This window comes from Peromyscus maniculatus, chromosome X (assembly GCF_049852395.1).
Source record: "Peromyscus maniculatus bairdii isolate BWxNUB_F1_BW_parent chromosome X, HU_Pman_BW_mat_3.1, whole genome shotgun sequence".
Lineage (NCBI taxonomy): Eukaryota > Metazoa > Chordata > Mammalia > Rodentia > Cricetidae > Peromyscus > Peromyscus maniculatus.
Window position 1 is genome coordinate 129,695,899 of NC_134875.1, and position 14,820 is coordinate 129,710,718.

Below are 14,820 nucleotides of genomic sequence, written 5' to 3' on the forward strand. Positions count from 1 at the left end.
TCAGGAACTAACCCTGCCTTAAAATTAAAGATTTGTAGTATCACATGAACTTAATGAGAACTTCTTTTTGAACACTGAAGTGATTACCATGTGGAAGAGAAGAAAATGAGCCTTTAAGCAGTTTCTAACAAAGTGATAAATTGTGATTAATGGTTGATTTTATCCATTAATTTATCCATTTTATCAACTCTTTTCTTTTGTTTCTATGTGAGAAGAGAACGGAAGTAGAAAAAGAAGATAGATTATAGCTCCAAAGGAGTTTATGATAATTTGGGAAATACACAGTTTTTATTTTTGCTTTTTAATCATAATGTATATAATACAGAATATAATCACTGTTTTTCTTATTGGCGAGATTACATGAAAGAAATTATCACTAAGAAATAACTACTTCTTAAATATATGTATATACTGGAGGAATTGAGATGACCTCTTAACTATGCATCTGGGTTTTTTCATCAGTAAGTACATTAACATGCTTTATGGTTGTGATGATTAACATTCTGCTCATGAAGCACACACACAGAGGACCTAGCATACAACAAGTGCTGACTAGCTACTAGCTCACCATAGTAGCAGTATCTGATTTAATAGTAATGATATGAGTTGGGTCATATTTTCTGCTCCATGATTAAGGAAATTAACATGTCCAGCTAAATAAGAGATTGAGCCAGTACTGAACCAGAGAGTTTAACCAAAGGCTAGTCTTTTTTTTTTTTTTTTTTTTTTGGTTTTTTCGAGACAGGGTTTCTCTGTAGCTTTGCGCCTTTCCTGGAACTCACTTGGTAGCCCAGGCTGGCCTCAAACTCACGGAGATCCGCCTGCCTCTGCCTCCCGAGTGCTGGGATTAAAGGCGTGCGCCACCACCGCCCGGCCAAAGGCTAGTCTTTTATGTAACAAGATTACACTTCTTTACCATTCATTCATTTAGTTTACAGAAATTAATTGAACATAACTATATAGCAGGTACTGTCATTAATAATAACATCGTTATTTATATTGGAAATATATGAAAATAGCATGAAGATGGGCATATAATTATATATTATATTGCTTTTTATTTTGACAAATCGTAATTCAAATGTTTAAGCATATTTGTAAGTGAAATCTATTTATTAAATATTAGAATCATTGAATATGCCTTTCCCAGTAAAATGAGCCAGATAATACCAAATTTACTTTACAATGCATTATTCATACAGTTAGATAGGATTTAAATGAAGATGTTTCTTACTGGTTGAATTTTTCCAGTACTTAACATTTCTAATTTTTTTTTAGGTTAGCAACAGAATAAAATTTAACCGTAGATGAGTCCATGTATTCAGTTAGAAAGCAGGCACACCTATAAGCCTTTTGCTTCTTTATCCTTCAAGTCATAAAATATTGTATATTGGACAGAAGATTCACAATTGACTGAAAACAAAAAAAGAGTTTGATTTCATACACAGTGGAATTCTTGTGGTATACTTGACTTGCTTCTGGAAGTCTCTGTCATCTTGACTTTCAGTATAAATAGAACTGTACGTCCAATTTTATGCCTTTATTTATTTATAAAACCCAAAGAGGTTTGCTAGTGCCCATTGTCAACCAAGCTGTGACATTTTCATCAATTAATTTAATGTCACTAATAGAGTCACATGAATGTTTTTCTATTTTGTGGTGGTTTCCATTCAAAAGTCAACCATATGGTAGCATATGTGGTGAATTAAGATTTTGTAAAGAGATTATATAGTGTCTTCTTGAATGTTTTATCTAATAAAAGAAATATAATGGGATCTGTACTACTTCTGGCTGACGCAAGACAAGTGAGGATATTTTTTGCTTCTATTAAATAATTCAGCTGCTGACAGTCTCCTCTCTGGTGCAGAACATAAAAAATGGGTTTAAAAATACTATATGGAAGAAAGCAAACTACTAAGAGGACCTGGATGATCAAAAGATGCCTTTTCACAGATCTGTAGGTCAAATCTCTCTCTGTAATGGAGGTGCAGGTCCTTACTCTTCTCAGATGGCTGACAAAAGAATAGTATGACGTTACTACTACTAAAAATGAGAATCCAATAAATGTGGTTCCAATGAGACCTGCAATCTGAGAGATCCTGGCTCCCAGTTCCATCTGCCGATTGTAGCACTGTCTTTCTCCTTCTTCTGTAGCCTCCACAACTGAGTAGTATAGGATAACAGGAATAATTATGATCAGCACAACTCCCCATATGTAAGTGCACATTTTTCTGGCAAAGTTGGGCTGGCGAAATCTTTTTAGTAAGTGACCATAGAACATTCTCTCATAGCATGAGGTGGTGGCCTCTTGCATGGATTCCTTTTTCATTAAGGTAGCATAACGGCTTATGGCAATCCAGCTTAATATTAAGAGGCTGACAAACATACTCACATGCATTGATAGGGTTCCCAAAAAATTGACCAGTCTGCATTGTACAGATTGATATTTCCAATAGAAACCCTTCAAGAAATAGATACCCATGAAAGGCATGGCAGTGCACACAAGTAAGTTTGCAGTCACAAGATTTGCCAGGTAGACATGCGTTGACGTTTTCTTACCTATTTTTGTTAGAAATACCCACTGAGCAAGTGAGTTTCCAAAGAGACCAACAACACACAAAAAGACATAAGTGATCGGTAAAGCTGTGGTAGAAATCATGGATGGTTGAATGCATGTCGAGTTGTTACTCATTTATATCAGATTTCCTTGAATTTTGTCACAGGAGCTAGAACAGAATTGCAATACTTAATATTAATATTAATGTGGCATTTAAGTTAAGTCGATTTTTTTAAGCTTTTGGGTAAAGTAACAAAATGCATTGGATGGAGCTGGAAAATCCAGATGGTGTCTTACCTTTTCTAGTTGTCACAGTGGTCCAGTTGAAATAAAAGCAACAGTATTTAAAGTGATGCCTTCGTCTAAAAAACAAAATTTGATGCAAATAGTTAAAAATGCCTAAGATTGCCGGGCGGTGGTAGCGCACGCCTTTAATCCCAGCACTCGGGAGGCAGAGGCAGGTGGATCTCTGTGAGTTCGAGGCCAGCCTGGGCTACCAAGTGAAGTCCCAGGAAAGGCGCAAAGCTACACAGAGAAACCCTGTCTCGAAAAAAACAAACAAAAAAATAAATAAATAAATTAAATAAATAAAAATGCCTAAGATTTATCATTCATAGCTTTGAAGAATTTATAGTCCTTTGATTATAAAGCTATATGTAAATCATGATAGGTTTTGTCTAGAAATCTCAATTCACATACAAATTAATACATGCTGATCAGAGGGCAACGCTACAAATGTGGCCATGTTAGCAGACAGGTAAAATCTATCTCTTTATATGATAACTTAAAAATTAATAAATAGCTTCTATTTGCAAGTTTTTATATTAAAGCTCTTATTTTTTAAAACTAATAAAGCAAAAACTAGTTTTTAATTACAACATTGATTATATATAGTTTCCAAGTATATTTATGGCTAGATTAAAACACTTTTCTATAGTACTATTAGAAGGGTCTTTTTTCATAATCCAGAAGTAAACCCAATTCCAAATTAATGAAACTCATACACGGTCCTGAATTAAACAGAAGGAAAATATTAAGACCAAGGGTAAACTTCAGAACCCATTAGCATTATGAGATCACCAGTAATTTCTCATTCCAAATAGTGCTAAATTCTCACACTTCAATAAATTAAATTATGTGTCAAAACTATACTTGGTATGCTTGGTGGCTAGAATACCCTAATGTGTCCTCCTCTGTAATCTAGTATCTGTGGATTTCAGAATTTTTTGTTTATTTAGAGGATATAGTGTTTTCAACCCAGTGGAAATGCAGGTGTGGTTTTTACTTTTTTAAAACGTTTATTTTTATTTTATGTGCATGGATGTTTTATGTGCATGTATGTCCATGCACCATGTGCATGCAGTGCCTGTAGAGGCCCGAAAAGAGTGTTGACTTTCCTGGGACTGGAGTTACAGATTGATATGGTTGTGAGGCACTGTGTGGCTACTGAGATTCATTTGAACTTGGCTCCTCTGGAAGAGCATCCAGTGCTCTTAACCACTAAGTCATCTCTCCAGCCCTGGTTTTCACTTTTTCGTTTTGTTTTGTTTTCAAGACAGGTTTTCTCTGTGTAGGCCTGGCTGTCCCAGAACTCCCTCTGTAGACCAGTCTGGCTTTGGAACTCATAGAGACCCGCCTGCCTCTGCCTCCCGAGTGCTAGGATTAAAGGTGCGTGCTACCACCACAGCCTTGCTGGTTTTTTATATCTTATTTTTAAATCTTTTTTGCTGCAGAGGTATATGTGAGAAACTGAGGGATCACATACAAACTCACTTATTTCTTTCCTTATTTATTTTTTTTCAGGTGAGAATAACAGAAAAGTTACTAGGTTCTGGTCAAATAAGAATTTCTGTCTTCCAAAATTGCAATTATCAAAGCAATTTTGTTTCTTTTAAGGAATGTGATTTCTCTTTGAACACACCATTTCTCTGTGTTCTTTGCCATGAACTTGTGGGACACCGTATTCTGTGCTCTTTTATGATGTACAGCAGAGTTTTTCTTAGTCACCTTCTCTCTTGATGATAAACATAAAAAGATTTTCCTATTTTCTGACCTCTGCCTTTTGGGATTATTTTATTCTCTGCCCCTCTTCAGAATCATGGTCTTATTATTTTCTGTGTCTTGGATTGCTTTAAAGTCATACATCAGATTTTATAAAAAATGAGGATTATCAAAAAAAAAAAAAAAAAAGCCGGGCGGTGGTGGCACACGCCTTTAATCCCAGCACTCAGGAGGCAGAGCCAGGCGGATCTCTGTGAGTTCGAGGCCAGCCTAGTCTCCAAAGCGAGTTCCAGGAAAGGTGCAAAGCAACACAGAGAAACCTTGTCTCGAAAAAACCAAAAAAAAAAAAAAATGAGGATTATTTCCTAATACATTATCATTTTTGGAAGACTTAAAGACTGCAGTTTGTCTGCATTCAGATAACTGAGACCCTTAACTAAGGCCTACCACTGTCTTCACCATTTTATTTATTTACAATTTTTATTTAGAAATTGCACCATATGTTTCAGAGTGCCTTTATAGCTATTGAACTGCAATGGACTGCCATTATAGAGAGTCTTAAATACACAACCCTAATCTGTAATGTTGCTGATTTCAAAATCAGGTAGAGAGAGATGGAAGTAAACCAGTTCATTTATTAAGAAAAACCCTTCTGTTCAAAGGAGAATTAGATTGTACGGGATGAAGCTTCAGTTACAGAGAGCAGTAGCTTCTGCCTCAGAGACAACACACTGCATGCTAAAAGCAGCAGTAGTAACGGCACCTCCATGAATATCCATAACATATTCCCTAACGAAAGGAGGACAAGAGAGGATGGAAAAGGATCAGATAATGCTGTTGAGTCTCTAAAGAAACAAAATGACAACTAGCTCTCCCTCTTCAGCTTCCCAAATTTGTGTCCCCTTCAATAATAGCCTTTTGATTCTAAAGCTTCTAGAAAAACAGTTTCTAAAATTTGTAAACTACCATTAAACTTAAGAAGTCAAATAAAAGTGGGCTCTTCCAGAATTACTTCCAAGAAAATGTTTCCAAGTGTGCATTCCCCTCAGTAGACTGCCTGTGTACACACTGGGTCTCTGCTAATTTGACAAGTGAGAAAACTTCTATAACGCTAGCAGCTACTCATGGCTAGTTAAACACCTATTATGCTGACTGCCTTACTTAAGTAATGATCAGATTTCACAATTGAAACAGTTTAATCCTTTTAGACATTTGCAGTTAACCTTTAAGCTAAAACTGAACAAAGAATCACCCTTACCTGTATGAGGAGCTTGTGCTGACTAAGGTTATATACTGTTCAGGTAGTGATGTAAATTTCAGACTGACAGTTCTCTGATCTTCACTCTTCCAGGATCCTCAACCAGTTTGAATAGAGTCTTGTATGACACCAACTACATAGGGAGAAAAGGGAAATTAGATATTGAAGAAATTCCATAGTTATGGTAAATGTAGCAACTACCTCCTCAAAAAAACAAAACAAAACAACCCTCGTTTCTCTATTTCTTTAGTGGGAGGAAGTTAGTGGGCAATCTACCTATAAACATATTTAGTATACTTCCTTATGATTATTTCCTCAAGTAGCTAGCTTTACTATTGTGATTGGCTGAAGTTACATTGAAAGGTTTAATTCCACATAGATAGTTATTTTTCTATGAGCATGACAGAAGGAACTACTCTCTAGTAACTCAAGAAAATACTGATACAAATTTGCCTCTCAGCTTCACTACAAAGCTCATCTGCTTTGCAATCCATCTTTTCCAAGAGTGGGGGAAAACAAACCTTCAAGTTTTCTTATTTCTACTAGCTTGCTCAAATTAAGTATCAATATGCTAGATTAAAACCTCATGGTCATCAGTAGTCTTGGGGCTGTTTGGGGGTTGAAAAAGCTGGTGCCCAGAAATGCTCACTGTGTACACAGACTATACCCAGGGACTGTAACCCAGTTTGGTTACTAAAATAAACTCTCTCTGCTTCAAATTGGCATGTGCTACCTCCATTTTGAGTTGAAGTAGTGAGTACATCAGATAGAGCATTTTATGATATATTTGGGGAACCTTAGAAGTAGCAAATATGTTTCAGAACAAGTTAATAGTTTTAACAAATTATGACACTAATCTTACATGTAAGATTATTTAGTCAGTCTGTGAATTAACCACTAAGTGAAGGGTAAAATGCACATAGCAAGAGCTGTATACAAGAGCTATGTACATTTAGTACTGTACCACTGAGCTACCTACATCCCCAGCCCAGTTTTGCCAATTCTTGTTTCCAAACCCAAGTCCTGCTTACTACTTACCCAGTGTGTAGAAGATGAGAAATTGAGTTTATTCAACAATTGAGCCTGAGAAGCTGGAGAGGGCTATTATTGGCAATGCTCTGTCTTGAAGAATTGGGTTCCAAGAAAGGGCTTTTATAGGGAGGGAAAGTCTGCCTTAAGCACTGGTACAATGGGCAGGAAGCTCTGTGCCCATTTCTCTTCCCCTTGTGGCAAGAACATAGTAATCAACCTTGACCTCCTGGGGCTAGATACAAACATAAGTTTTCTACAAGTTAATCTTCACAGAAATTTGTCCGCTTTGTGTTGATTGATGCAGAGAGTTAAAAGAACAAGGAGGGCTACACATTCTGATGTTATCTGAAAGTCACCAGAAGTTCGGGTTCTAGAAATCTAAAAATTGTTTGGCAGTTGCCATCTTCATCATTTTGCTAGGCTTTTCTTCAGCACCTAGAGTCACAAAAGGCAGCAAGGGAAGCGGGGGATGGCCACGTGGCTTTCTCTCCATGGCCCACTGCAGTGCCAGCCTCTTCCTACCTTTAGAAAAACCCTTGTTCTTTTGCAGTACTGGGGATAGAACTCAGGGACTTCTTGCATACCCAGCAAGCCCTTTCCTATATCTGAATTCCCCAAAATGGACAACTCCTTAAAAAGTGGCCATTGTTACGTTCCTGACTGTTTTAGGTTTTAAAGTTCTGTATTTTCCTTAAACAGTGCAGTTCACTCAGATATTTATTGGAGTTTCTACCACGTTTCTAGTGGTATGTGGAGATCATGGAAGAAACAGTAAATCAAAATGGTTTTTTAAAAAAAAAAAACCTTGTGAAACTAACTGAAGGAGAGAACAGAGAATGTATGATGAATAGTGGTGGAAAGCGAGGCTGAAAGAAATAACAGGAATACCTAAAATGAGACTGCTAGTAAGATAATATAAAATCTTTTTCTAAGAAAGTAGAAAATATTTCTTTCCAATAGTAGAAAAAATTAATGTCAGGTGATAATACACTAACAAGAATATTACTTGTCAGGGAGACATTTCAAGAATATTAAACCAAGCTACAAATCCTCTAGGAAGTAAAAAGTACCCCTTTGTTACAAGGAGTTTTCTTTGGTTCTTTATGTTGCCTCTTCAAAGTTCTGCTTTCTTTGTCCACATGAGAATGTTTTTATCTGATTACTTCTTATATCATCTGCTCAAACAAAATGTTCTGCTCTGGTCCTTAAGATACATATCCTGGAAGTGTTATCATCCCCCAGTTCAAGTCCTGCCTTGTGCTAAATTTTCTTGCTACAGAAAGAAAGTCCTGCCTTTAGCTAAATTTTCTTGCTGCATGTGTGTGGAGACACAAATTACTCAGGGTCAGAGAATCTGAGCTTGCTTTCTCCAGCAGGGCTGCATAATGAGGTGATTTGGTCACGGATATGTTTACCAGGTGTTTGTAATGGTCTACACTTGGCTGTACAGTGTGCTTTGATCTTGCACGCTGTCTTTTTAATAAACCTTTGAGGCCGTTGAACATTGACCCAGGTCCTCCCGAAGCTATCTTGTGTTTCTTTCTCCTCTTCACTATCTTTCTATCTAATATTTTCTTATCCCTCTCTCCTCATAGGAACCCTTGAAAAGGTGGGAGCTGGCCTCCCACACATGCATCAGGTGCAGTTTTTAAATCTGGCTCCAGAGTTCTTTTGGAGTACTTCAGTAAGAGTAGTCCAAAGGGCAGGCATGTGCTCATTCAGCTTTGCAACCAGTGGGGAGCTGTTTTTACTGACTCTGTGAACTTGGGGAAGGGGAGGGGGCTTAAGGTCACATGTACCTGTGTCCGTCAAAGCCAAAAGCCAGAGGACATGAGATAGCTTAGTCATACCTGAACTTATGTGTTTCAAATGGGAAGTTATTTTTGGCTCTCCATGCTTATATCTAATCGGGCTGTAACTGGCCTTTTAAATGGTCCATCTGACCAATCAGAAGCTCGGGGCATTGAGAAGGAAGCTGGTATATAAGACAAGAACACGTCTTATTTTGTGCACATTAGAATATTACATATTAAAAATGATGATTTCCCTCAAAGGGGGGCCGTGGTAAGCCTTGTTCAGTTCAATGCTTACCCAAGCCATTTAGAAGTGAAGTGCAGTTCTGTTACTCAAAGCTGTGGTTTGTTCAAGCTCACTGAACCTCCTGTTCTCTTCAGGATGTGGTGTCTAGCCACAGCCCTGTTTCCAGTTCTACTGCTCTCAGGCCCTCACATCTACTACAAGAAGATGTAATCATGGAAGACCCATCTGTAACTAGAGTTTTAGAATGCAAGTGCCTTCTCCAGGACCCCTAACAGGCTGGGCGAGGCCACCCATCCTAATAGGCCAATTCAAGAAACAAATGAGAAATTGTGAAGAGCAGAGACAGGAGAGTTAATCACATGCACACATCAAAAAGAGGAACAGATAAAAATGTCTAGTGACCCCAAGTCCCTCTGTAGAGTACTGAAATCAGCTTTAGATTTTAAATAGAAGACAAATGGAGGCAAGAAGTCAAGAGCTATGCATAATTAAAACAGCCTTGGTCAAAGTGTAGCCAATACTTGGTATGAATCACCTTGTGATCAACTGATCGTTGACTCAGTTGTGGTTCAGCAAGGTGGTCTGTAGATGTTCTTATTATTGGAGAGGACATGGTGGATCTCAGGAGATGTTTGCTCATGCTATAATCCTAGATGTTCTTATTGTTGGAGGGGACACGGTGGATCTCAGGAGATGATTGCTCATGCTATAATCCTCATTGTGGATAACTCCTAATCTAGGGGATGGAATCCAAAGGACTACTGGGTTAGGATAATGACTGGAAACCTTCAGGCACCTTTTAGGTGTCTGAAGCAGGACATGGTAAAAGCAATAATACTGAGGCCTCCTTAGTCTTGTCTTTGTGTCCTCAGCCTTGAAGGGTGATGGAATCAGTTAGTTATCACTGCTTTTTTGATATGTAGTCCTTGGGTGATTAAAACATAACAAGCGAGGCGAGGTAAAAGGCAGAGATGCCAGGCTTAAATTGTGCTTTTAGTTACCTGGGGGCCCAAATGAAAAGGCAGTGATTTTTAGGAAGGTCGGGGTTTCTTTGTTCTTTTTCCCTCTTTTTCCATGTGTGCAAGTGTATGCAGCTGCATGTGTATGTGAAAGCTGAAGGGCAGTTGCAGATTCTAGCCTCAGAAACACCGTGCACCTCCATTGAGGACAAGAAGGGTCACTGGCATGAAGCTCACCAGTGAGGCTGGACTGGGCAGCCAGGTCACAAGGATCCACCTGTCTTTGCCTTCCCAGCACTAGGGTTAAAGCACTCTAGCATACCCAGATTTTTCAAATGGGTTCTGGGATCAAACTCATGTCCCCAGCCTTCTAGCAAAAGTAATTTCGAAGTGTCTGTTAAACATTGTTTATTAGGGGGGGGAAAGGTGCTCTTCTTGCTTTTAGGAGCTGATCTCTTAGCAAGCAGCATGAGTATTTGTCTGAATAACTACTAAAAAGAGTAGACAATTCTGTCCAAAATTTGGATATTCAAATATCACTGATTCCCTTAGCTTTAGTCCCAGCACCAAAAACAACAGCCAAGTTATCAAGCTTGTAAAGTGTCTAACGACAAAACCCAACGGATCTGGTCATCCAGATTCTACCCTCCAGCTTTGGCTTTTGTCTTTTCATATAGACCCGAGTCAACAGCTAAACATTACCTTTCAAGAATGCACAGCACAGACACATTATAGCAACCTCCTTAGCAGTCGTCACAGAATTGGGACCACCTCAGAGGAGGTGGCTGGAATGCAAACCAGAAATGAGTAGGTTTGGGGGAGGGGGGACATCTTAGTAATGGATTAAAGAGAGCAAGAATGTCTTAAGGAATGAGTTTAACTTTTGGCATCTTTGAGCCAAATCTGACTCCTGGCATATTTCTTTTCTTTGAGTCCTTTAAAGCCAAAGGTAAAGATGAGAATGGGCCAGCAGTTCTTCTGTTCCTGCCATGCCTGTGCTGTCTTTGCAGCATTCAAAGACACTTCCTTTGTTTCCTTAAAACCAGACAGTTCTGAAAATGAAGGAAATGTGGCCTGTCACATTGCCACACAAATACACACGTACACATCACACAGTGGAACAGCAACTGGGAATGCAGAGAGATTAAGGTAATCAGCCCAGAGTTCTCCAAGAACAGGGTTTCCTAGCCATTTTATTACTAGCTACTTTTGAATTTCTAGGAAAAAAAAATGTCTTAAGATTAAGGCTATGTTGCATGTCATTTTCTGTCTTTATTCAAGTGGGGGGGGGTATCAAGGGAAGATGAGGGAGAACTGGGCATGAGGTCTTCCTTCCTGTATCTGTTAGTGTCTATATTTAGTTTCTCATATTGAGAGCCCCCAAATATTGAAGTAATACATTTTACATAAATTGCTCTTAGAAAAAAATGTTAATAGCCAGGCATGGTGGCACAGGTCTTTAATCCCAGTGCTCAGGAGGCAGAAACAGGTGGATCTCTGTGAGCTTGAGGCCATCCGGCTTTACATAGAGAGTTCCAGGACAACCAATGCTATATAATGAGATACTGTCTCAGTGGGGGGGAAGGGGAGGGGAAAAAAGAGAATTTGACAATAAATGACAGTCCCTTAGCTACATTTTTATAATCATACACATACATACATACATACATACATACATACATACATACATACATACAAGTTTTAGGATATCTTTGAGATAAATATTATTTCTTCTACTTTCTAGATGGTAGATGTAGGTCCATAGAGGACAAACATATTATCTATGATAACACAACTAGCATAAGTCCTTGATTTGACCTCAAGTATTAAATGCTCGCATCAAATAGGATAGCACTCACAGAATCTAGGGTTTTTTAAATTTATTTAAAAAGACATTTCATACACTACATCTTCATCATATTCTTTCCCCTCCCCTAAATCCTCTCTGCCTCCCTACCCACACAATTTTGTGTTCTCCCTCCCCTCTCTGTATCTCTGTTTCTCTCGCTCTCACAAAATTAAAACCAAAACTCTGTGTGTGTGTGTGTGTGTGTGTGTGTGTGTGTGTGTGTGTGTGTGAGAGAGAGAGAGAGAGAGAGAGAGACAGAGACAGAGACAGAGACAGACAGAGAGACAGAGACAGAGAGACAGAGAGAGAGATAACAAAACAAAAAGCACACACAAAACAGTGTTTGACAAGGTGACCAACCAAGCATCTCCTTTGACCAAAACCAGATCTTACTTATGTCCCCATTACCGCCTTTCCATGTAATCGGAGGGTCACGCTTGGAGGTTCTGGATTTAATGTTCCCCTTTCCCAGTGGATTTTAGCAAGCATTGATGGTTCCTGCTAAAATAGGGATCTCTTCCATTGGCACTTGCATCTTGGTACCCTTTTGATGTGTGCAAATAGGTTAGGGTTGAAGTCGTCATTTCAAATCATCATTCCAAACAAGTCTTGTTTTCTAAATCTTTCAAATTAGCACTATTCGAGGCACTCTTTCTAATATTTTCATGTTGCGTTTTCTTTCAGGGAAAAACAACCTGAAATGTAATGCTTTAATAAAACTAAATAATTGATGTTTGGAAATAATAAAATTGTCTGAATTCTACATCTCCAGAAATAAATACCTAGTAGAAAACAATTGGAGAGAAAACCCTGCATTAAATTTTAACACAGAGCAGCTCTGTAAGCGCCTCGCTTCTTTAGAGCTTTGGCCGCCAGAGGGCAGTGTATCACCAGTCTCAAACCCTTTGCTCACGCAAAGCTGAAGCTGCCTGCATTGCAGTCATTTCCAGCTGGAAACGAAGCAAGTAGGAAAATGTCTGCTTTGTCCTTTTAAGCCCTAGTCAATCTACAAAAACCACTTTAAATATGATAAGACTAAAATAATTTAAAGACAATAATTTCTGTCCAGGAATAGGATAGATGATTTAAGGATTCTTTGGTTTGCTTTTGCCTTGTCTTGTTCAGATGAGTATCATAAGTGAACCTCTGTGAACCATTCATGACTGTAATAATCCTGGAGGTTAAAGTCTGACAAGCTGGTGTGGTGGCCCAAGCACCCAGAAGGCAGAGGCAGGTAGATGTCTATGAGGTCAAGCTGTCCTCCAGGACAGGCAGAGCTACAAATGAGATCCTGCCCCCACCCCACCCCAACCCCCAAAAAGAAAAAGAAAAGAAAGTCTAACATTTTAGCATGGGACAGTTTTGTGGCCATTGTCTAGTATTTAACATTTAAAATAAAATTATGATAGCTGATGGATATAGTTTGAAAAGTCAGATACTACTAAAAGGATTATAATGAAAATAATTAATAAATGTATTCTGCAGTAGATTTTACCTTCTGGAGAAAGGATTAGAAGAAATAGCCTTTACCTCCAACTGTGCTCACTTCCTCCTCTCAACTCTCCTGATCCTCCTAAAGATGCCTCGCAACTCATCTCTACATCAGGGGACTCATCCGTTGGTTTATCCTTGAGAAGATGTGGTTTGTCACAAAATCTTCAGTCATTCTGCCACTTCCCTCCTGCCTAGGGCTCTCACATAACTACACCATCCCCTCCTCCCACCTCAAAAGAGCTGCCAAGGAAAAGCATTCTTTTTCTTGCAGAAATGACTTCTATCCATTATTGCCTTTTTAGAAATTGGTCTTGACACATTCTTTTCATTTTAATCTGCCACGTTTCTTTGAATATGTTTTCAGATTTGATGTTCTGCCTAGGCTTCTCTGTTTTTTCCTCCAAGTACAGTAAGAGGCTCTTTTCTTGGGGATTAATATGGTGTGTGGACTTTCGAGTCCACTCTTTCCTCGGCAGCGTTCCTGAGGAAAGACTCGTGCTTCGCAAAGGACTTCACATGGCCCAGGCACATCTTGGAGCTGTCACGCGGCTTTGGTTCCTCCTCGTATTCAAAGCTACATTAAATGTGCCGTGAATCTGCCATTTTCTTTGTATATTTTTATCCACGATGAAAGCCTTTCCCTTTCTTTTGCTTCCAGAACATTAGTCTAGCTTTGCAGTAGAACTAGAAGGAACGCCTATTCCTGCTAGCTGCTAGCAGTTTGTTCGATCCTGAGAGTGGATAAACTGATGGAGAGATGGTCATTCCAGCAGGGTGGAGGGGCTGTTCTCCCACCCCACTATGCTGTCCTTGTCACTCAGGGTTTCACTGCTTTGAGAGTCAGAAATCTCCAGTCATTGGACCAGGAGACTCACAGATGCTTACTTAGTACGCTTTTCTCCATAATTGCTGCCGATACTCAGAACCTTGTCATCTCTACCCACAAGAGCTGACCCCATGTGTCCTGTGTTTTTCAAGCCTTACTGGCCACAAAGGGGAACTGAATATGAGCATGCATGCAAACTTATCAGTTCCCTTTGCAGCCAGCTGAATGTGTTTGTTTCAAAGATATAGAGGAAACGGGGTTTTTCTTCTGAGTACAGACTGAATTTCCCCATACATATGAGCATTTCTGCTTCTGACAGATGGAGAGGGGGTGTAGGAAAGAAGAGGGCATGCAGTTATGAGAAAAGAGTCTGAAAAGAGAAAGTGGAGACACAGAGACAAAACTGAACTGAGGAAGAGAAAGAGGTGCTGCTGCGTCCAGGAAGGGAAAACAGCAGAAGAGAGGGACCTGACTGCTAAGAGTCTCCGTTCGTTGTAACCACAAGGGGCAGGAAGGAAACAGAAAGGAACTGCGGCTAAAGGACCATCTATAACATCTGCCAGCAGTGTTAGTCGAAGGCATAAAGAACCTTTGGTCTAGAAATTGACTGTTGGGCAATATTTGAAGAGGGCACAGACTGGCCATGGTGGTGTACGCTTGTAATCCCTGAACTTGAGAAACTCCCTCCGTAGAGTAGTGTTGGAGGCCAGCCTGGGCTACATAGAGAGCCCCTGCCTCCAAAAGAATAAAAACTTGACTTCCTCCCATTAGGGCAGATTTTTAGGGAAGGTACCTTGTCACCAT

The 14,820-nt window shown here is 39.2% G+C and overlaps 2 protein-coding genes across 21 annotated transcripts in view; one reads left to right on the forward strand and one right to left on the reverse strand.

Moving 5' to 3' along the window:
- Cask (calcium/calmodulin dependent serine protein kinase) overlaps nucleotides 1-14,820 on the forward strand; it is a 332,948-nt gene that overhangs the window by 177,535 nt on the left and 140,593 nt on the right. The window lies entirely within an intron of this gene.
- Nucleotides 1,568-5,950, reverse strand: Gpr82 (G protein-coupled receptor 82). Its single transcript, XM_042269558.2, has 3 exons — nucleotides 5,817-5,950; nucleotides 2,855-2,919; nucleotides 1,568-2,726 (listed from the first exon to the last, which is right to left on the reverse strand). Exon 3 carries the CDS (start codon nucleotides 2,690-2,692, stop codon nucleotides 1,706-1,708), a length of 987 nt encoding a protein of 328 aa, XP_042125492.1. The 5' UTR covers nucleotides 2,693-2,726; nucleotides 2,855-2,919; nucleotides 5,817-5,950; the 3' UTR covers nucleotides 1,568-1,705.

What these genes read in the sequence shown, in the direction of transcription:
- Gpr82 (XM_042269558.2), bottom strand. Translation starts at nt 2,692, where the DNA reads ATGAGTAACAACTCGACATGCATTCAACCATCCATGATTTCTACCACA.